Genomic DNA, 21,935 nt, shown 5'->3' on the forward strand with positions numbered 1-21,935 from the left:
AGGCGGGTGGGCACATGCGAATCTACTGCGACTGATGCCACGAACAGATGTACACTGGGTAAGTGACATTTTCAGTTCGATGGCATCTGTCGCTGTAGATACGCATGTTCTGCATAGACTAGTAAGCAGTTATTTCCCCAAAAGCGGTGGATTAGCCTGTAGGAGTGGAAGTAGTTTGAAATAATGTCCTTAATACGGCTTGACCTACTGTGGCTTGTTGTGCGGATAACACGTCTACACAGTAGTGCTTGGTGAATGTGTGAGGCGTAGACCATGTGGCTGCCTTACATATTTCTTGCATTGGGATGTTTCCTAGAAAGGCCATGGTAGCACCTTTCTTTCTGGTTGAGTGTGCCCTTGGTGTAATGGGCAGCTGTCGTTTAGCTTTAAGGTAGCAGATTTGGATGCATTTAACTATCCATCTGGCTATACCTTGTTTTGAAATTGGGTTTCCTGCATGAGGTTTTTGAAATGCAATAAAGAGTTGTTTAGTCTTTCTGATGTTCTTTGTTCTGTCAATGTAATACATCAATGCTCTTTTGACATCTAATGTATGTAGTGCCCTTTCAGCTACGGTATCTGGCTGTGGAAAGAACACTGGAAGTTCCACTGTTTGATTTAGATGGAACGGTGAAATAACCTTTGGCAAAAATTTAGGATTGGTCCTTAGGACGACTTTATTTTTGTGTAGTTGTATAAAAGGTTCCTGTATAGTGAACGCCTGAATCTCGCTTACTCTTCTCAGGGAAGTAATGGCGATGAGAAATGCCACCTTCCAGGTTAGGAACTGTATGTCGCAGGAGTGCATGGGTTCAAAAGGTGGACCCATAAGTCTAGTTAGGACAACATTTAGGTTCCATGAAGGAACAGGTAGTGTTCTTGGTGGTATAATTCTCCTAAGGCCCTCCATGAATGCTTTAATGACTGGTACTCTGTATAGGGAAGTTGAATAGGTAGTCTGCAGGTATGCAGATATTGCTGCAAGGTGAATCTTAATGGAAGAGAAAGCTAGGTTAGATTTTTGTAAGTGAAGCAAGTAACCCACTACATGTTCTGGAGTTGTGTGTAATGGTTGTATTTGATTAATATGGCAGTAGCAAACAAACCTCTTCCATTTACTTGCATAGCAGTGCCTGGTGGATGGCCTTCTTGCTTGTTTTATGACTTCCATACATTCTTGGGTAAGTTGTAAGTGCCCGAATTCTAGGATTTCAGGAGCCAGATTGCTAGATTCAGCGATGCTGGATCTGGGTGTCTGATCTTTTGGTTGTACTGTGTCAACAGATCTGGCCTGTTGGGCAATTTGATGCAGGGTACCACTGATAGGTCTAGCAGCGTTGTGTACCAGGGTTGCCTTGCCCAAGTTGGTGCTATCAATATGAGTTTGAGTTTGCTTTGACTGAGTTTGTTTACCAGGTAAGGAAGGAGAGGGAGAGGAGGAAAAGCGTAAGCAAATATCCCTGACCAGTTCATCCATAGGGCATTGCCTTGGGATTGTTTGTGTGGGTACCTGGATGCGAAGTTTTGGCATTTTGCGTTCTCCCTTGTCGCAAACAAGTCTATCTGAGGTGTTCCCCAGAGTTTGAAATAAGTGTTCAGAATTTGGGGGTGAATTTCCCATTCGTGGACTTGTTGGTGATCTCGAGAGAGATTGTCTGCGAGTTGATTTTGTATCCCTGGTATAAACTGTGCAATTAGGCGAATTTGGTTGTGAATTGCCCAATGCCAAATTTTTTGTGCTAGCAGGCTTAACTGCGTGGAGTGCGTCCCTCCCTGCTTGTTTAGATAATACATTGTTGTCATGTTGTCTGTTTTGACGAGAATGTATTTGTGAACTATTATTGGTTGGAAAGCTTTTAGTGCTTGAAAAACTGCTAGAAGTTCTAGGTGATTGATATGCAGTTTTGTTTGATGTACGTTCCATTGTCCTTGTATGCTGTGTTGATCGAGGTGTGCTCCCCACCCTGTCATGGAAGCATCTGTTGTTATTACGTATTGTGGCACTGGGTCTTGGAAAGGCCGCCCCTTGTTTAAATTTATGTTGTTCCACCACAGAAGCGAGAGGTAAGTTTGGCGGTCTATTAACACCAGATCTAGAAGGTGACCCTGTGCTTGAGACCACTGTGATGCTAGGCATTGTTGTAATGGCCTCATGTGCAGTCTTGCGTTTGGGACAATGGCTATGCATGATGACATCATGCCTAGGAGTTGTAATACCATCTTTGCCTGTATCTTTTGTGTTGGATACATGCGTTGTATGATGGTGTTGAAATTTTGAATTCTTTGTGGACTTGGAGTGGCTACTCCTTTTGATGTGTCTATTATGGCTCCCAGGTATTGTTGTACCTTGCGTGGCAGAATTTTGGATTTTGTGAAATTGACGGTGAACCCGAGTTTGAAGAGGGTTTGTATGATCTGATTTGTGTGATTTGAGCACTGTATGAACGAATGGGCCTTGATTAGCCAGTCGTCTAGATATGGGAACACATGTATTTGCTGCCTTCTTATGTGTGCTGCGACTACTGCTAGACATTTGGTAAAGACTCTTGGTGCGGTTGTTAATCCGAAAGGCAGTACCTTGAATTGGTAATGTATTCCTTTGAATACAAACCTTAGGTATTTCCTGTGCGATGGGTGTATTGGTATATGGAAATAAGCATCCTTGAGGTCTAAAGTTGCCATGTAGTCGTGCAGTTTTAGCAATGGCAATACTTCTTGTAGTGTGACCATGTGGAAGTGGTCTGATTTGATGAAAGTGTTCACTACTCTGAGGTCTAGGATTGGTCTCAGCGTTTTGTCCTTCTTTGGTATCAGAAAGTACAGTGAGTAAACTCCTGTGTTTATTTGTGTGTTTGGCACTATTTCGATTGCATTCTTTTGCAATAGTGCCTGCACTTCTATCTCCAGGAGATTGGAATGGTGTGTTGTTAAATTTTGTGCTTTTGGTGGTATGTTTGGAGGGAATTGTAGAAATTCTATGCAATAACCATGTTGGATAATTGCTAGAACCCAAGTGTCTGTAGTGATTTCCTCCCATGCTTTGTAATAATGACCTATTCTTCCCCCCACTGGTGTTGTGTGGAGGGGGTGAGTGACATGTGAGTCATTGTTTAGTAGTAGGGGTTTTGGGGCTTTGAAATCTCCCTCTATTTCTAGGGAATTGCCCTCCTCTATATTGTCCCCGAAAACCTCCTCTATACTGTCCCTGGTAAGTGGACGGTGTCGCTTGTGAGGTGCTGGCTTGTGTGCTTTGACCCCGAAACCCCCCTCGAAAGGGCGTTTTACGGAATGTGCTGTAATTCCCTCTGCTCTGCGGGGAGTAGAGTGCGCCCATGGCTTTGGCAGTGTCCGTATCTTTTTTGAGTTTCTCAATCGCTGTGTCCACTTCTGGACCGAACAGTTCTTTTTGATTAAAAGGCATATTGAGAACTGCTTGTTGAATCTCTGGTTTAAATCCAGACGTTCGGAGCCATGCATGCCTTCTGATAGTTACAGATGTATTAATTGTCCGTGCAGCTGTATCTGCAGCGTCCATGGAGGAACGTATCTGGTTGTTGGAGATGGCCTGTCCCTCCTCAACCACTTGTTTTGCCCTATTTTGGAAGTCTTTGGGCAGATGTTCGATGAGATGTTGCATCTCGTCCCAGTGGGCTCTGTCATAGCGCGCAAGTAGTGCCTGGGAGTTCGCGATGCGCCACTGGTTTGCAGCTTGTGCTGCGACTCTCTTACCAGCTGCATCGAACTTGCGGCTTTCTTTATCTGGGGGTGGTGCATCTCCAGATGTGTGAGAGTTGGCCCTTTTCCTAGCTGCTCCTACAACAACAGAGTCTGGTGGCAGCTGTGTTGTGATGAAAACCGGGTCCGTAGGAGGCGGCTTATACTTTTTTTCCACCCTTGGTGTGATTGCCCTACTTTTGACTGGGTCCTTAAATATGTCTTTTGCGTGCCGGAGCATACCAGGGAGCATAGGCAGGCTTTGGTATGAGCTGTGGGTGGAGGAGAGTGTGTTGAACAAGAAATCATCCTCGACCTGTTCTGAGTGGAGGCTTACGTTGTGAAATTGTGCTGCTCTAGCCACCACCTGAGAGTACGCGGTGCTGTCTTCTGGTGGAGATGGTTTTGTAGGGTATGCCTCCGGGCTGTTATCTGACACTGGGGCGTCGTATAGGTCCCATGCGTCCTGATCTTGGTCACCCTGGCTCATGGTGGTGTGAGCTGGGGAGTGTGATGGCGTTTGTGCTGGTGAAACGTTAATTACGGGCGGAGGAGAGGGTGGTGGTGTAACTCTTTTCACCACTTTTGGTTGTGGTGCTTGTTCCGTCTGGAACTCCAACCTTCTCTTTCTCCTAATGGGGGGAAGGGTGCTTATTTTTCCTGTCCCCTGCTGAATGAAGATACGCTTTTGCGTATGGTCCACATCAGTTGCTTGTAGCTCTTCCTCAAACCTATGCTTTTGCATTTGGGAGGTTAGCGAGTGCTCTTCTGTATAAGAGCCTGAAGCTGGGTCGCTTGCAGTTTGTTTCGGCATCGAAACTTTGTCTGCGTGTTTTTTCGGCTCCGAGGTGACTTTTTTCCTTTTCGGGGCCGAAACCTCTCGGCGTCGATCTGTTTCGGTGCCGCTGTCTCGGCGTCGAGCCGTGTCGACACCGGCATCTCGGTGTCGAGGCTTGTCTCCAGCACTTTCTCGGTCCCGAGAAGGCTGCGTGCCTGTGTCTCGACCGGAGTCGGACGATCTCGGCACTGTTTGGGCCTTTTTCGGTGCCGAAGGTCGGTCACCGAATTTATGGGTCGAGCCATGGCCTGGTGGCAGTGGCGTCCCCTGGGCCTTGTAAATGTTTCTTTGTGTGGTTTTCGACGTCTTACTCACGGTTTGTGTATCGTCGAATCCTTCGGAGTCTGAGTCTTGGATCGAGAAGGAACCTTCCTCTTCTTGTTCCTCGAACTCCCGTTGGGCTGTCGGTGCGGACGCCATTTGAAGTCTTCTGGCTCGACGGTCTCGGAGTGTTTTTCGGGACCGGAACGCACGACAGGCCTCGCAGGTGTCTTCGCTGTGCTCAGGTGACAGGCACAGGTTGCAGACCAAGTGTTGGTCTGTGTAGGGGTATTTATTGTGGCATTTGGGGCAGAAACGGAACGGGGTCCGTTCCATCGGCGTTCTTCAGCACGCGGTCGGGCCGACCAGGCCCCGACGGAGGATCGAAAAACTACCCCGAAGGGCACCGGAGCTCTTCGATCTTCGATGCGGTGTGGAATCTAAGTACGCCGATCCCGAACGCAACAATACCGACGAAAATCTTCCGAAATTAACTAATTTTTTCCGTTCCGAAACTCGGAGCGACAGGAACACGTCCGAACCCGATGGCGGAAAAAAAACAATCGAAGATGGAGTCGACGCCCATGCGCAATGGAGACAAAAGGAGGAGTCACTCGGTCCCGTGACTCGAAAGACTTCTTCGAAGAAAAACAACTTGTAACACTCCGGCCCAACACCAGATGGCGAGCTATTGCAGAACATGCGTATCTACAGCGACAGATGCCATCGAACATTGTGTATCTTCTAGAGATTTTTCTTTTGGGATTAAATGGTAGGAGCCCCAGTAAACATTCATTGACAGTCATGGAGACGTCCCAACCCGTCACCGCTTTTAAATGTTCAAGGATCTGTGTCCAGAACGCCAATATTTTCCTGCAGTACCAGACCATGTGGACAAAGTCTGCTACAGAGGGGTATATTTGGCTACGGTGCTGAGGGGAAAAATATGTCATATGTATAAAGTTATATTGGATTTGTTTGAATCTGGCCGAAGTGGCCACCCCACAAACACCCTTGTGATTTTTTTTCCAGTCTTGGGGAGAAATTTGTTCCGGACTGTAACGTTGCCATACTTGTTGAATTCTCAGTGGCTTTTGTTGTCTGTCGGCGCGCAGTGCCTGATATATATATTGGTTATAAAGCGTCTCCCCCCTGCCATGTCTGGGAGAGTGGTCACTGTAGAGGTTGGGGCCGGAGCACTTGGGAATATAGGCCAGAGTTGGCGTGCCGTGGTGGATCTTTTGGCATACTGAAGGAATTGTTGTCTATGTTGAGCATTGATAGGGGTCGGTAGGAACCTGTGTCCAACCGGTCCTTGCTTGGTTTGGGTATGAGTGCTATAAGAGCTTTGGTCATGGACAGGGGGAGATGTCCCGTTTTGTATGCTTCGAGATACACTTGTCAGTCTCCCCGCCAACACCCCGGGAATGCCTTATAAAACTCTGATGGTATACCATCACTCACAGGTGCTTTGGCTGACTTCAGTGCTGTTATGGCCTCCAAGATTTCAGGTTTGCCAATCGGGCTCCTAAGACTGTCTCGATCCGAGTCTGTGAGAGATGCAAGGGCAATGACCACATGTAGGTCTGTCTATCTCTCTCGTCAGTGTTAGTGGGAGGTTGGGTACAAACTCTCCAGAGGTGATCCGTAAAGACGTTGTTTATGGCCTGCTGAGTATATACCTCCTAGCCCAGTCGGTCTTGTATACATAGTATGGGCTCAAGTGATTTCTCGGCCTTGATTAGATGAGCTAGCATCTTCCCTGCCTTATCCCCTTCTAGGTACCATCGCCACCGGGCCGCTATTCTATCATGTTTCTCAAGCTGGAGCCAACATTCAGAGCCTCCCCCGCAAGTGCTCCCATTCCATTCTGAGCTCTGGAGCTTCAGGAGGCCCAGATCCCAGCGTCTCCAGTTCTTGTTCCCGATCTGACAATTCCTTTTCGAGCAGTCGGCTGACTGCAGGTCCCCGGGGTCTAGGATCGTGTTCTCCCTGCGACAAGCCTTAGGTTTCCATCCAGTCCAACGCCTCCAGTGGAGTCTTGAAAAAATGTGTTGCTTTTCCATACTGTATTCTCAGTTTGGCCGGAAAAAGGAGACTGTACTTGATGTTATTGTCGCGTAGCTTTCTTTCAACCCCAAGGTAGTCTCTCCGCAGTTCTTGCACTTTTCTCGTGTAATCCGGGAAAAAAAGGATGGGCCTACCCTCATAATTAGGGGGGCTTCCAGCACGCACATGTTGAAGGATTAAGTCTCTGTCCCTATAGTTGAGCAGGTGTGCTATAATTGCTTGCGGTGGTGCGCCAGATTTTGGAATCGGTCCCAAGGCTCTATGCGCCCTCTTTATCGTGAAGAACTTTGAAAGGCGCGCGGGCTGGAGGGCACTAACCAGCCATTCTTCTAGAAAAAGTTCTGTGGAGGGCCCCTCTGCCTGCTCCGGAAATCCCTCAAGGCGGAGATTATTACGGCGTGATCTCCTCACGTCGTTCATCCCAATTTTATGGCCCGGTACGGCCGTGCGCAAGACGGCTCTGTTTCAAGTGGCGTATGGGGTCTGCCACACCCCCCTGGCCGCCATCCTCCCCACGTCACCCGCGGGAACCCCCCGGGTCCGGCTCACTTCAGCTCTCACATCCCAGGCTCCCTGGTGCACCACAGTCTCGAGCCGGAGGTCACCCCTCCAGCAACCCCGCCAACTCAGGGGGCTGTCTGCCCTTGTCGCCGTTACCAGTTCATTCAGAAGGCACATGGGGGTCCGCTAAGTGCATCCTCCTGGTAGCCTTCTGCAGCACCCGTGGCGACCTCAGGGCCTCAGATAGCATCCACACCAGCACCCCCTAAGCTCACCATCTCTTCACAACGCCATGGCCCAAATATGCCCCTGCTGTTTTACTGTCGCCACAGGAGAGCATCCATTGTTGCCTCTTCTTCCTCTTCTGTAGTTAGGGGGAGCCAGGCCAGGAGCCATCATCCTGCACCAGGCCTGCAGGGGCCTAGTGTGATTTCTGTCACCACTCACAAGTCTGGTAAATCACATCCGGGTCTTGCAGCGCAGCAGGCCCTGCGCTCCCAGGATCAACGTCCCTCTCCAGCTCCTGATTCAGAGGATGCTCCCATTGCAGCACTACTCAGTCAGGGGGCTGCCCCGCCGTGCCATTGTCTCCTCCCTCCGCGTTTGCTCTGCTGATCCCCGGGGGAAATCCAGGCCTCAGAGCGTGGCCGGTCCAGCCCTTCCAAGCTCACCACTCCAGTCTTGCACCGGACTCAGATGATGCCCCTGCACCTTCTACACGGGGCTGTCTCTCTTCGCTGCCTTTTCCTCTCCTACAGCTTCTGTGAGCGGCCTCCGGGGGTAAGCTCAGGCCGGGCACGCCTGTCCTACCTCAGCCCTGCCTCTCTGTCTTCGACCAGGCCCCGGCCTCCTCTGCCGGGAGACCCCAATCAGCGGATCGGGTGCAGTGCGGGGGCCCTGCTACGTTCCAGGAGGGTGGCAGTATCGGCTCCGCTCCCTCTATGTGCTTTCAGTCATTTGCGGGGGCCGAGGCCTGCAGGATATTGTCGGATTATCGGGCTCGGGACGGGAGCCTTCCCGGGACGCGTCTAGGCAGCCATCTTGTTATGCTGGAAGACCGAGTGTAACTTTATCATCCAGATACACAATTGCTCATCTGATTGCATAGTGAAGGTAAGATTCCCAACAAGAGGAAAAAGATTACAAGAATATTGGGAATAAGTATATATTACACCTGCCTGTGGCACAACCTCCCCCATATGTCAGTAGGAGGTCACACCTCCTCCAGTCAAGGTTCTTTTATTTCTTTTCCTGAGAGGATTTCATACCACCTGGCAGGCTGCCAGGGGCAGTTGGGTTATTATCTATGAAAGGGCTACTAGAACAATTATGAAGAAAATGTCAACTCTTTAAAAGTGGCATTTTCAAAATAGTAATTTTAAAGCCGACATTACTATCAGTTTGGATTTAAAATTATTATTAATTTGAGTAGTTGAACACTGGTTTTAGTAATTGACAAACTGAAATTATACATTATAAAGTGATATCATGTAAATATATGTGCTTTTCCATGGGAGAGTCAGCATTGTCACAGTAAAAAACGACTTTGGAGATTTTTCCTTGTCAGGACATGCAAAACGTAAATACACATGCCCCATATTTTAAAATTCAATGCACCCTACCCATGGGCATTCAAGGCTTACTTAAGGGGTAAGTTGTAAGTACTAAAAAGCCAAGTTTCAGCCTGATAAGGGTTTATTTTGCCAGCTCGAATTTGTAGTTTTATAACTGCCATCCTAGGCTGCAGTAGCATGCCCAGAGCATGTTTTCACTTTGTCACTGTAGTGGTGGACACTCAGTGCTACAGTTCACTAGTGACATTTAACTAAGAGACGATGGGCACACAGAGTACCATTTATGGGGACTTACAGGTAAATTAAATATGTTGGTCAGGTATGAGCCAATTGCACATATACTTTAGGAGTCAGAACAGATACATTGGGAGCTGGGACTCAGCGCCCAGTGTTCAGAGTTTTTAAAGCAGCACTAAATAGAGCCAAAAAAAGGGACAAAAACAATGGGAGTGAATCTGCAAAAAAGGCCTCTACTAACAGACGACTTCTACTTAGTCAGATTCAGAAACTGCTTAGAGACCTTGCAAATATTAGAAATCCACTACACTAATGCATAACGTAACATAAGTAGCACTTGAAAACATCATCTGGTGCTAGGTAAAGGTCTTGTATGCCTAGAAAAGGATAAAATCATCCTCTTAGTAAAGTAGGGAACAAATCACTTCTGCTGTCAACCAGCAATATACCATCCAAATACTACTTTATTATGATTACCAAAGTTCCTGTTTCACGACCAAAGACTTAATTCATGTCAGGATCTTTATGGCTGGGCCTATGCTAAGGGTGCAAGGTCTTTGATCATCATTATTTTTAAGCTCACACATCTCGACGATGAAGACTATGAATTTATTACCTTGTTGGAATCATTTGGAAGCAATGTAGCACATGCCACAAGTGCAGCCTGAATTTGGCCTTGATAGCCTTACCATTTGCCTACCACAGGACAGGCAACTGGACTGAGAGATCTTGCAAGGCCACTTCAATTATTTTATTTCTGTGCACATGAAGGAAGGCAGTGCCACTGATGAACACCACTAGCAAAAGACTCAAGGTTCATAGAAAAGAGATGGACTCTTTCTGGGCTGCCCCGTATTAGTTTTAGAGAAACTTGGACATAAAAGCCTTATAGCTGGCTTTCATCTATAGTAAGTTATTAGAGATGTTTATATCATGCCATATGAAGTTGGAGGGCAGATTTCAAAGCACTGGGCTTTCGGAACTTATTTCACTACATGAGATTTCGTGTGGAGAAATAGACTTAACAGACAAATGAACAAGTTCACTAGATTAGGTAACCTCATTTTTAGGAAGGAGAGTGTTTTTTTTAAATTTGATGCTTGTTGTGTATTTAAATCACCATCCGGGTCCATGTCAAGGAGAACATTTGGAAACAGAAACCACTGCCTCTTGGTAGTCGACCCTTGGCAATGCAATGTGAGAAGAAGCCAGAATGGAAGATGTTACTATGCCAAGTCCCATGGTAGCAAGAGACCATGGATGAAAATACATCCAAGTCATTAGTAATTGGCATTAAGGGTGAGGGCTTTAAAAAACACCAAGGAGGGGAGAACATTTGCAGAATATCTGCCTATTATGCATTATTAAACTGTCTACGGGTGAAGAACAAAAAGTACTAGAAGCCAGTACCGATAAAACCCAAGGCCTGAGACTGTAGGGGGAACTGCAGAATCTCACTTCCCATAATTTATATCTTATGTGAAGTAAAGGTGAGAGCAGTGACTAAAAATCCACTGGGATGTAGGTACGGGGAGGACATGGCAAACTAAGGAGCATGCTGCTTGTACTTTCTTCTAGTACTAAAAGGTAATGGCTTCAACAGGAGCTTGAGGACCTTGCCAGCTTCCCCCTTCTTTTGAAGTGATATTTATTTGCAGAAAACACAATGCACTCTCTATTGTGTCTATCTGATTATAGGCAGAACAATGACTCAACTGTTTTACAGAGTCGGTATCTTTCACAGATTAAGATGTGCAAGTGAATTCAGATTGCCAGGGGCTGGGAGTACTGGATAATAAATGATAAATGTACATATAGAGGAGCCTATACAATTTATGTTGCTCGCAGTTATGATGTAAGAATGCAGTTATGATGTAAGAATGCAAATCTATGTACCACCCTGTGCTGCAAAAGAAATTTGTTACTTTCATCCTCTCTCTCTTAGTGAAGTGCAACTCTGCACTCAATCCTTAACCACTGTGTTACAAAGTCTGAGCTGTGGTGGGCAGGAGCTGAAATTACTGAGTCAGGATGTCAAGTGAGGCAGGTATTAGGTGATTCCATGCTTCCCATAAATACTCAAGAAGAGAGACTGCTTTGGCTGGTTGGGGGGTCTGCTCCCACTAATAGTACAGGACCCCCCTCTTTGGTCACCATGGTTAAGCCAAACCTTTTGGAGGCTCTCTGCACTAGCAAGTGGAACAAGACAATGTCTTCTGGTAGGTGCTCAACTTCACATCTAAAACATGCCACTTCCATTTGGAGTTCTCAAAACGCTTTGTCCTCTCTCCCATTCTTTTCAACTTCTACCTCGAACCTCTGGGCTGTCTCTCCTTTCAAATCCAAACTCTCATACCATTTCTACGCAGACTACACACAGCTGTACCAAAAGGTATCCTCACCCATGGACATAGAGTGCTTCACCCTGAAACTAGTGGAAAGAGAATCTTGGATGTTCTGGCATCGTCTAAACTTGAATATACAAAAGACAGAATTCTTACTGATCTCACCCCCCCAATAGCACTACACCAGTTCAAAAAGTCAGTTAAGTTCTAAACTGACAACTATCGATTGCAGACTGCACAAAATCATTTGGATTTTACCAAGCCAAAACCTCCACCTCCAAGCACACACAAACAACAGCACCACAGCAGCACATGCTCAAATCAAAATACTTTTGAAAAGTAAAACACTTTTACTCCTTAAAACATCATATAGGTAGTTCAATATCCCATCCAATCAAGACTAGGATACCAGAAATGTGCTTCTAATTGGGATCACTAAATTCCATATTATGCACCTGAAAGAACCCTTCACTAGACTTAATTCACTCACGATAATAGACCCATCCTAATTTCACTAAGTTGGTTATCAACTGAAGCCAGACATATCCTGAAACTGACTTGTATTATTCAAAAAAGCCTTTCATAAAAGAGACGCTGATCTAACTGACTGAGAAACGGATGATCTCGGAATAACGCCTGCTGCAGAGCTCCAACAATTTCCTATTTGGAATACCTCCCTGCAAAAGAAAAATAACTCCCAAACTCTATGGATGTGTTCCCAGGCTCTGGAACAACATTCCCCCTTCTATCAGAAACAATCCCTCTCTGAAAACCTTCAAAGAGAAGATGAAAAGGCGACTCTTCCAACAATTTCCCCACAACAGCCAGCTACCTTCTCCTAGCAGCTTACTCAGCCGATAAACGCAAACCAAGACGAAATAGATGACCCCTATATTTAAGTATAACTCAACAACTGAGTGAATATAGATTAACAATACTAACTTAGTTTCAACTTACACAACAGAATGTCATTGGTATGATGATTTGTTACACTAAATCTGAAACAAACACAGGCTAAGACTTACTAACCTCGGGGTCCCACTAGAATAACCCAGGCTAATAACAGCCAAACCCACCCATACACTTGGAATAGATTGCACACCAATTTCCTACTAATGTACAATGAAACAAAAAGATCTTCATTGTCCCCAAAACTGTGTGGCTTAAGGACCTCCTGGAATAATATTAACTTACATGCCAATATATATTATACACTGTACTGCAATATATGCCTCTATGTGGCTCATATAAGAACGGTTACGTAATATCTATTTTTGTTTGCAATGGGGTTTTGATACCCCTTGTTGGGTAATAGACTGAATTATAGGAAAACCCTTAAATAAATAAATAGGTGAATTGGGTATAGGTGGTATACTTTTCCTCTTGAAAAGAGGCCACATTCTCCTGCCACTCAACATGACGTGCACAATCAAGCTTTTCCATTTCTCCTTTGTTGCCTTCTTTATGCTCCAGTACAGGAGCATCAAGCTTTGGAGAAGCTGGTGTTGCTACAGGAGGTGGAGGCAGGAGAGGTTGTTGGGTTGATATTAAAGTTGGTGGTGCTAAGAAAAACATCTGCAACCTGGAAACTGGGTTCCAGGGCAGGCACACATTTTTAGGAGTCTGTTTATGCATGATGTTAAATTAAACATATTAGAAAATCATTCAAAGTCAATCAAGTGAATACTTTTACTTGTAAGTATATTTGTCAATATTTTTACAATAAGTTCAATTAAAAGAGTTGAGGAAAAGCATTCAAAAGATGAAGCAAGTCCACAAGCTCCAGCTTGCCTTAAGCTTCACTGAAACCAAACATCACAGGTTGTGATTTCTCCTGATAGATGCGCAGCTCTTGGAAATTCAGATGGCATCAAATACCACACACTGTGCCTACGATTCTGATTCCCTCCACAAGTAGCACACAAGTCAACAAGCTATTGTCTTCATTTTTCCTGTATTTTATGTGTTTGGTTTTGCCCAACTGTACAATCTGTGGTGGTCAGGTGATCATGTAGATAACTGTTTGTATGCTACCTCAGTGTTCATGTGGAAAAGAAACCCAGTCAGCTATCACATCACGACTAATGGCAGAGACCAGTTCAGCATGAGAATAAATTACAGAACCATTACGGAGGAGACCAGAAAACAATATGAATACTTGTATATTTCAAAATGTATGTAACACATATATTTTGATTTATATAGAAGTACTGCTGGTACTTCCAACTGTGAACACTTCTCACTGAAAAGACAGCAAAGATTTAGGAAAGGAAAGTTGTTACATTTCACTCAGCTAAGCACACCTCAATGATATGGAAAACATTTGGGTGGATTTGCACACAAGATTGTAAGGGTGCAGAAAATAATGTCCTCCACACAATACTTGATGTTCACATTAAATCAGAAATGGTCAAGCATTCATTGGTTCCACTGAAAGTAGTAGATGGTCAGCAAACTGTACCTTGTTCAAGGAGAATAATAATCTTTGTTGAATGTCTGGAGAGATTCCGATCACCTCAGGATCTAGCAAGTCCAACCAGTCAATTAGGAGACCAGAAGAATGGCCTGTTAGGGTTGCATCAATACTGGAAAGTGAAAGCAAGAGTCAACTTCATAAAGGCAAAAGCAAGTAGAGAAGTCTTGTATTAAAATACCCACTACCCCTATAGCCCTATAAGACTACTCAAAGACAATACATTTAGCAGTCCCTTCCAAGTGCTCAATTGGATCCCTACTATCCTATGTTAAGTGCTTAAGCACACACCTACTACATTGCATTTACGCAGCTGTGTCAAACCTCTCACGACTTACCAAGCACTATCATTTTCCTTCTTCACCTTGCACTCCTCTTTTTCCTGAAGCAGTAAAGAACTAACTACTGCAACCGGGCCAGAAGCAGGGAACCTAGAAGCAGTCTCTATGGTGATCGAGAGTAGGACAGTCAGCAGCTCCTCCAGGTAAGGCGACTTTGCTTCAATCAACCCCTGTAGAACTAAAGGAAACAAACTAATAAAAAAGAAAACACACATCTTCAGCATGTGCCACAGTCAAATGAACTGATAACTTAATTCATACACAAAGAAGAGTGATACCCATTTGTGTTATCCCAGAACACTTATTTCAAAAGGACACATTTCTGCTGATCATATCAAGTAAACAGATGTCTATTTAAAGACAGGATACTGTGTTTTTTTAATCCATTACAATATAAAAGTAGGGGCAGAGCCAACCTTCATGCCCTCCCAGCAGTGATCTGGAGGGGCTCCACAGCATTTCCCTATTTTGAGAATGGTGGGAGCTGCCCTTCCACACCCGGTTGATGGGGGAGCGCAGGGATGACCCAGTAGAGACATGTGAGTGACCAGACGGGGGCTCCCGTTGTCCCAAACTCTGTTATATAGCGCCCAACAGTCCTAACAATCTCTTCAAGGCCGCGGTCAAGAGGAGCAGCAGTGGCTCAGAGCGACGTCTAAATGAGGTGGGCTGAGGCGGTGAGTGGCACGGAGTGTTGATCGGGCGAGACTTTGGAAAGTCTGATCTGGAGTCGCCCTGGAGGCCTCCGTGTGGGCACCCCCCACTGCACTGGTCAGGTGTGGCCTGATGCCGAGGCCTGTGAGTGCCTGGTGCCCTCCCGCTCCATTGGACTTTGGGGATGCGGCACGTGGGGACACTGCACCCCCTGAACTGGCATAAAAGGGTGAGGAGTGAACGCACTATGTGCCCCGGGTGCCCCCAAGGTCTAATGTCCCTCATCCTCCTCGACACCGATCGACCTGACTTCTTTGCTTGACCTCAAGATTGTGGTCGAGCAGGATCCAGGCGAGCTCCTAGATGTTTTCTGGTGAGGCCAGGTCTGCATGCTGCTGCCGGCCCAATTAACCTTCCCTACTTAATTTGTTGCCGCAACAACAGCCTCGTGGTAGCTTACAAGCAAGCAGAGGGCCCATGAAGCGGCTGAATGAACACTTATTTGCCACCAAACTTTTGAACTTGAATAGGGCTATGACACGAGGCTTTAACACAGATCTGCCAGCATATGCTAGGACACTTTAGATGGTGGCATAGGACTACGGCGAGGGACACCCACCCTTGGAGCCATACCAAGAGGTATGTTAGCAGCGGCAAGACCCTTTAAGTGCCTTCCTAAAGATTGTGGGCAGTCAAATGTGAGCAGTGAGGCAGACTTTGGTGGGGCCTGGCTTTGACGTACCTGGTCAGGATTGATCTCCATGGGAGTCTCTTGCGGCCCCCTCTATGCCGCCTAAAAAAGCCCAATTGAACAGAGTATCCAGCTAATTCCAGCCGATGGAAACCCAGCACTCGCCAGTGAGTCTTTCTGCGAATAACAACATGGCGTTCACGAAAATAGATCTTCTTGAATCATTTTGTGACTTTAAGAGAGATTTGAAAGAAGAACTCAAAATGGATTTTGCAGCCTCCCTGGCTACATTGCGCACAATCTTAACAGTAAATTATCGCAATTACAGCAGGATGTCGACTCTGTAGGAACGTGCATGCTAGACCTCAAGTCGAAATGTCAGGCTCTAGAACAACAGATGGTCCAAGCAGTGACGGCAGCCAATACCACGAAGAATCACCTCCATGCAACAAAGTTAAAATGTGAAGATTTAGAGAATCGATCACGCAGCAAGAACATTCACATCCGTAATCTGGAGGAGGAAGTGGAAGGGCCTGACCTAGAAGCTTTTGTTGCAAGGCTATTTTCCGAACTGTTGGGCAATGACGCAGGAGAGGTCAAGCTTAATCGGGTCAGCTCAAGGTCACCGGGTGGGAGGAAACGCCCAAGACATGTCCTGGCAGAATTTAACTCTTTCAAAGTAAAATAAGCAATTTTCCAGGCATCAAGGGCAGTTGGGAGGAGGTCAACTTTCAGGGGGCCACATGCACCCTTTATCAGGTCATAGCACCTGCCACCCTGGTGCGTAGACAACAGTGACTGAGAAGCTACATAAAGAACATATTCGTTAGAGATGGACTTCTCCCTTTGGATTGACCTTCAGTTATTGAAATGCCACTCACTTTACTACAGTCGAAGACGCAGCAGAGGTTTTGGAGGTTCCCTGCCATCTTTGGCTCAGTCCAATGATGCTCTCGACGACGGCATATGGCCTGGAGTGTTTGGTGCCAAGAATAGCCAATGGCTGGCACAAAGACGAATCAAATGCTCAGGCAAGAAAGGAACTCCTTGCTGAAGAACTCAGGAGGGTTCATTAGAGAAGCCTGTTTCTTGACCCTGCGCCACTCTCCTGCCATGGTCCGGTTTTACTTGATCCCTTCTCACACATGGCAATGCAGGAGGAGGTCTGTGCTTGCTCCTTTTCTTCTTCTTTGACCTTCTTCTCAACTGGGCCCAGGTGGGCACTCCCGTTGGGGAGCATGAGACTCTTGAGAGGGTGGGGGAGTGATGCATCGACATACTCATTAGCTTCTGAAAAATGAATGCAAATGTGGACACAGAATCAACCAATCAAGATTACACGCAGAGGTACCAATGGTTTTCAAATGGTTGGGGGGTTCTTATCCCCACTGATTTTTTCCATTGTTAGTTGCTTAATACTTGGAATCCTGGGAATGAGGGAGTCTTATGTGAGAGAGGGAGAGTAGGTGAGAGGGGGAGGAGGTGAGAGGAGGATCTGTGGGGCGAGGGTGCTGTCAAGAGGGGAAGCAGTCTTGATTTGCTCTCCCCGAGTTTGTACAGCCTTAAATATGGTGTAAACAACATTAACTTGGAACATAAAAGGTCTCAATTCACCAGCTAACTGCCACAAATTGTGGGAATACCTTTTAGACAGGTGACTTGACGTAGTCGCCATCCAAGAAACACATCTTAAACGTAGGGAGGACCATTGGCTAGCTCACAAGTCCTTTCCCATGGTGTACCTCTCCTCAGCTCAGACGAAGCACAATGGAGTGACACTCCTTTTCCACTCCTCCTTGAAATTTCAATATAAAGGAAAAAAGACAGATAAGGAGGGCAGGATACTGTTGGTTAAAGGGGACTTGCTTGGTGGAATGTGCACCGTTGGCGCTATATGCCCCCAGTACACTGCAGACCCCCTTCCTCCAGATCCCTTCTTTCCCTCTTGAGTGAATTTGCAGAAGGAGACATTCTTCTTATGGGGGACTTCGGTTTAGTTTAGTCTAAACAGCAACTCGCCACATTGGTGAACCAGACATAACTTTCCCAAACCCATTAGATATTCACTCCATTCACTGGGCCTTATTGATGGGTGGAGAACGCTTCAGGACTTCTTCTCTCATTCCCATCGTTCCTATTTGAGAATTGGTCCTATTTTCGTAAGTCACACTTTGGAAAGTCTTAAGTTATCAACCACAATTCACCCCATGTCCATTTCAGATCATGCGCCTTTAGAGCTGGTCTTGGATTAGGCTACCCGTACGCCTAATATTCGGCGATGGTTTTTCCTGAACTCTCTTACAAGGGACCATCTCATGCATGATGAGCTTTGTGCAAGCATAAAAGAATACTTCCAACTCCATGCCCCACAAGACACGGATCCCTCTAGCAATTGGGATGCCTTAAAGGCAGTAATCAGAGAAAAATTTGTTTCTAGAATAATGGCGCTTTCCAAACAAAAGACCCGGGAGCGGCTGACTCTTGAGACAGAACGTAAGACTGCTGGGCAGAAACATAAGGACAATCCCACATTTACATTTCAGAGAAAGGTTATGGCCCTAAGGTGGAAGAAAACTAAATGCTATTTACACTAATAGAGCAGAACACACTTTACTTCTATTGCAATACACTATATATTTTCGGGGAAACAAAGAGAGCACCCGCTTTGCATGACTACTTCGTCTCAAACACAACAAAGAGTACTTTGGCTCCTTGATCAATGACCTGGGAGTCCAGATAACCACTGAACAGAATAAAGCTAAAACCTTTCACGACTTTTATATGAAGCTTCATACATCTGTCGCTACTGATAATTCACTACAAACTAAGTCTCTAGAAGACATGCAGCTACCTCAGGTGTTTTGACTTGAGCAGCCCTTTTACAGAAGAAGTCTGTTTAGCAATACCTGCTCTTAAAATGCATAAATCCCCCAGCCTTGATGGACTAACTGACCAATTTTACAAGACCTTCAGCTCTGACAAAAGTCCACATATAACACAGCTCTTTAATTGTATAATATTGTTTGCAAAATCCCACCATCTATGAGTGAAGCCTTAATCACGATAATCTCCACACACGGAAAGGACCCACACCGATGTGCTTCATACAGGCCTATTCAGTAACTGAATCTTGATGCGAAACTGTATTAGAAAATACTAGCAACTCGACTGGAAGCTATCTTACTCAATTTTATCATTCCTGACCAGCCAGGATTTATAAAAGGGTGACAAACACATGATAACTTGAGCAGAATCATCCACCTAGTTGAGAAGGTCACTAGAAAGAAGATCCCGGCGTCCTGGGCGCTAGATGCTGAAAAGGCCTTTGACCAAATGGAATGGTCTTTTCTTTCCCACACCTTGCAAAGCGCTGTGTTCAACAGACAATTTATAAAGATGATTCAAGCTAACAATGCCTCCCCTCTTTCACGAGTAATAGTCAATGGAGTAGGATCTATTTTCTTTCAGTTAGCAAGGGGCACACTTCAGGGCTCTCTGTTGTCCCTGCTTTAATTTGCTCTGCTTATAGATCCATTTGCTACTAAGATTAGGACAACGCCTGACATCCAGGGGATTCCTTTTGGAAATGAGGTTCTAAGATCTCGCTTTTTGCAGACAATATTTTATTATCACTCACTGCTCCCCATTCCTCTCTCGAAGTCCTACAACGTGAGCTAACTCGATATGAAACCATCTCTGGCTATCGAGTAAACCTCCATAAATCATTTCTCTTAAACCGGACACGTCCCTCATCTGCAATGAGTCAATTGACAGAATCAGTTCCTTTCACTTTGGCTAAAAGACACCTACTCTGCCTGGGAATTAAGATTATCTCTAAGATTACTGATCTTTATAGCTCCAACTTCCCTTCTCTTCTCAAACTATTGGAAATAGATCTTAAACGCTGGGCATTTCTCTACCTCTCTTGGCTTGGCAGGCTCAATGCAATTAAGATGACAATCCTGCCCTGCGTTCTAGATCTTTTTTCAGGGACTTCCTATAAACCTTCCCCGCGACTTTTTTTCATCACTCTGCTCTCTTCTCATATCCTTCATCTGGCAAGGGCGTAGAGCGCGCTTTCCCTGTAAGACGCTTAGGCTCCCAAAACAGGCAGGTGGGTTTCTATTGTATTATAGGGCAGCTCAACTACGAGTGATCCCATAATGGTCAGCAACAGCTGCTGATATGCACTGGCTACATACGGATAGGGCTGTAACAGGCTGCTAAATATGGTATGCACTGTGGAAACCGAAGACGGATAGCCCTCTTAATGCACATCTTAGCACTCCTTTGAGAGAACCACTCTAAGTATGGGATCTCATAATTCCAACCCAACATTGGACGACCTTCCCTTATCCCTACACCCCCATCCACTTGAATCCAGCCTTTCTGCCAGTGTTTAAGCCAGGTGCCTTTGATCTCTGGAGGACTGGTCAGGACTTTGAAAACTGCAAACAAAACTTTAGCCTCCCACCCTCAGAACGATATTAATACAACCAGATTTATTACTAGATATAATCATTCAGGTGGAATGAGGGGAGCACACTATAAACTACTATATGACTGGTACTTGTACCCTACGAAATTGAAATTGATATATCCCGATACTTCAGACCAGTGTTGGAGGGGATGTGGCTTATTTTACACATACTACTATCAAACCCTTCTGGACCGAAATTCTTGCACAAATCAAAACGGTTTTGGGATACCCGATCCCTACCACAATGGGCTTCACCCTTTTGGACCTAAGGGATGAAACCCTTAAACATCAAACCACGAGTGACCTCGCCATCTTATGGCTGTATCTTGGGGCGGCTAATACTGCCTTAGCGCCAACTGGAAAATGGAAAGATTGGCAGACGTACTGACAGACACACACAAGACCTTTGAATAAAAGTGGGGCCTACTTGTCTGGTTCCTCTCTGTGGGTCTCCCTCTTACAGCCTGCCCAACGAGCACAACAGCTCTTCACCTCTTTCAGATTTAAGGAGGGACCCCCATGCTCGCCCCTGCCTCTTCTCATACAGCTCATGCTAACTCGTCACCACTGCACCTCTCATGACACCTCAATGTCAGCTTTTTGCAGCGTACACTCATTCCCAGAGTTGAAAGTCAGTTGTTTATGGGGGAAGTAGGGAGGGTGGTGGGGGAGGGTGAAATCCGGTATGTTATTAAGCATGATGTTATACGACATTGCATTCAGAGTCAGAATGTTGTTTCTCAGGCATTAAGTTACTGTATCTAGCTGCAGTATCTGTTTTCTGTACTAGCACTGCCTTTCACAGAAGCGTATTTACGGAACCTCTATGATTGATTATTATTTTTCTTGACATGCCTGTTAAAACTAAAAAAAAAAAAAAAAAAAAAAGGTTTGACAAAAAAAATAATATATAAAATTAGCAGTCATCTGTCTGGGTTAACCCTCACACAAAATTAACTATAATTATACTGCAGGAATCCCTTGCCTTGGAAAATGTATCACGTCTGTGTATGGCTGTATAGGTAGAACTGCAAGGAGTTCTGTTCTGGATGTATGGAGAACCGTTCTATGATTATTCGGAGAGATAAACTTTATTTTACTTCTTTTATGATGAGGGAAGAGAGTCCCATAAATCATTAAAAACTTCTATAAGTGCATATCTGGCTTTGAGTTCAACTGTGGGGGACAAATCCATATCTCAGCTTGGTATATTATTCTCATGGGTGTTTAACATTCTTACACCTGTTTTTCGGACAGGTGCGTTCACAGAGTTCACAGAGTGGATCAGCATACCCAAATGTAGGGTTGCAGAAGAGCAAGGCAATGGTTGTCTGTGTGACCAATAATCTAAACAGACTTGCATGCTACCTCAATTTTAATACATGTTTCAGTATGAAAAATAAAGATAATGGTGCAAGATTAATAGCTGCCTCAAAGGCCAGATGTTCTGCAGTATTTTTACAGAGTAGAGGGCCACCTATGCTATCTAGAGTCTGTTGTAATAACAAGCAGTTAGTTCTGAATTACCAGATAATGTACAGATCCTTTCATTCACGTGTCCTTTATTGAGATTGGAGGATTTTTTGTTACCTCAGTGACTATTCTCAAGAAGGGATATGGAATATATAAGTAAACTTTACCTGCCACCTTGGTACCCTCATTGCTATTTGTGAATAGAACATAAAACAAGCTCATCCCCCCCCTCCACTGGGATGTGTGCAATCCAGAAGAATGCATGAAAAAGTGAGAAGGGAAG

General features: G+C 45.3%; 1 protein-coding gene across 1 annotated transcript in view; it reads right to left on the reverse strand.

Annotated features, from left to right (window-relative positions):
- Positions 1–21,935, reverse strand: part of INTS1 (integrator complex subunit 1) — a 494,737-nt gene that overhangs the window by 169,846 nt on the left and 302,956 nt on the right. Inside the window, exons 34-35 of the mRNA XM_069209905.1 lie at positions 14,352–14,532; positions 14,002–14,125 (exon numbers count right to left, since the gene is read on the reverse strand). Of these exons, the coding sequence (XP_069066006.1) occupies positions 14,002–14,125; positions 14,352–14,532 (305 nt within the window). The remainder of the gene's footprint in view (positions 1–14,001; positions 14,126–14,351; positions 14,533–21,935) is intronic.

This window comes from Pleurodeles waltl, chromosome 10, assembly GCF_031143425.1.
Source record: "Pleurodeles waltl isolate 20211129_DDA chromosome 10, aPleWal1.hap1.20221129, whole genome shotgun sequence".
NCBI classification, from domain to species: domain Eukaryota; kingdom Metazoa; phylum Chordata; class Amphibia; order Caudata; family Salamandridae; genus Pleurodeles; species Pleurodeles waltl.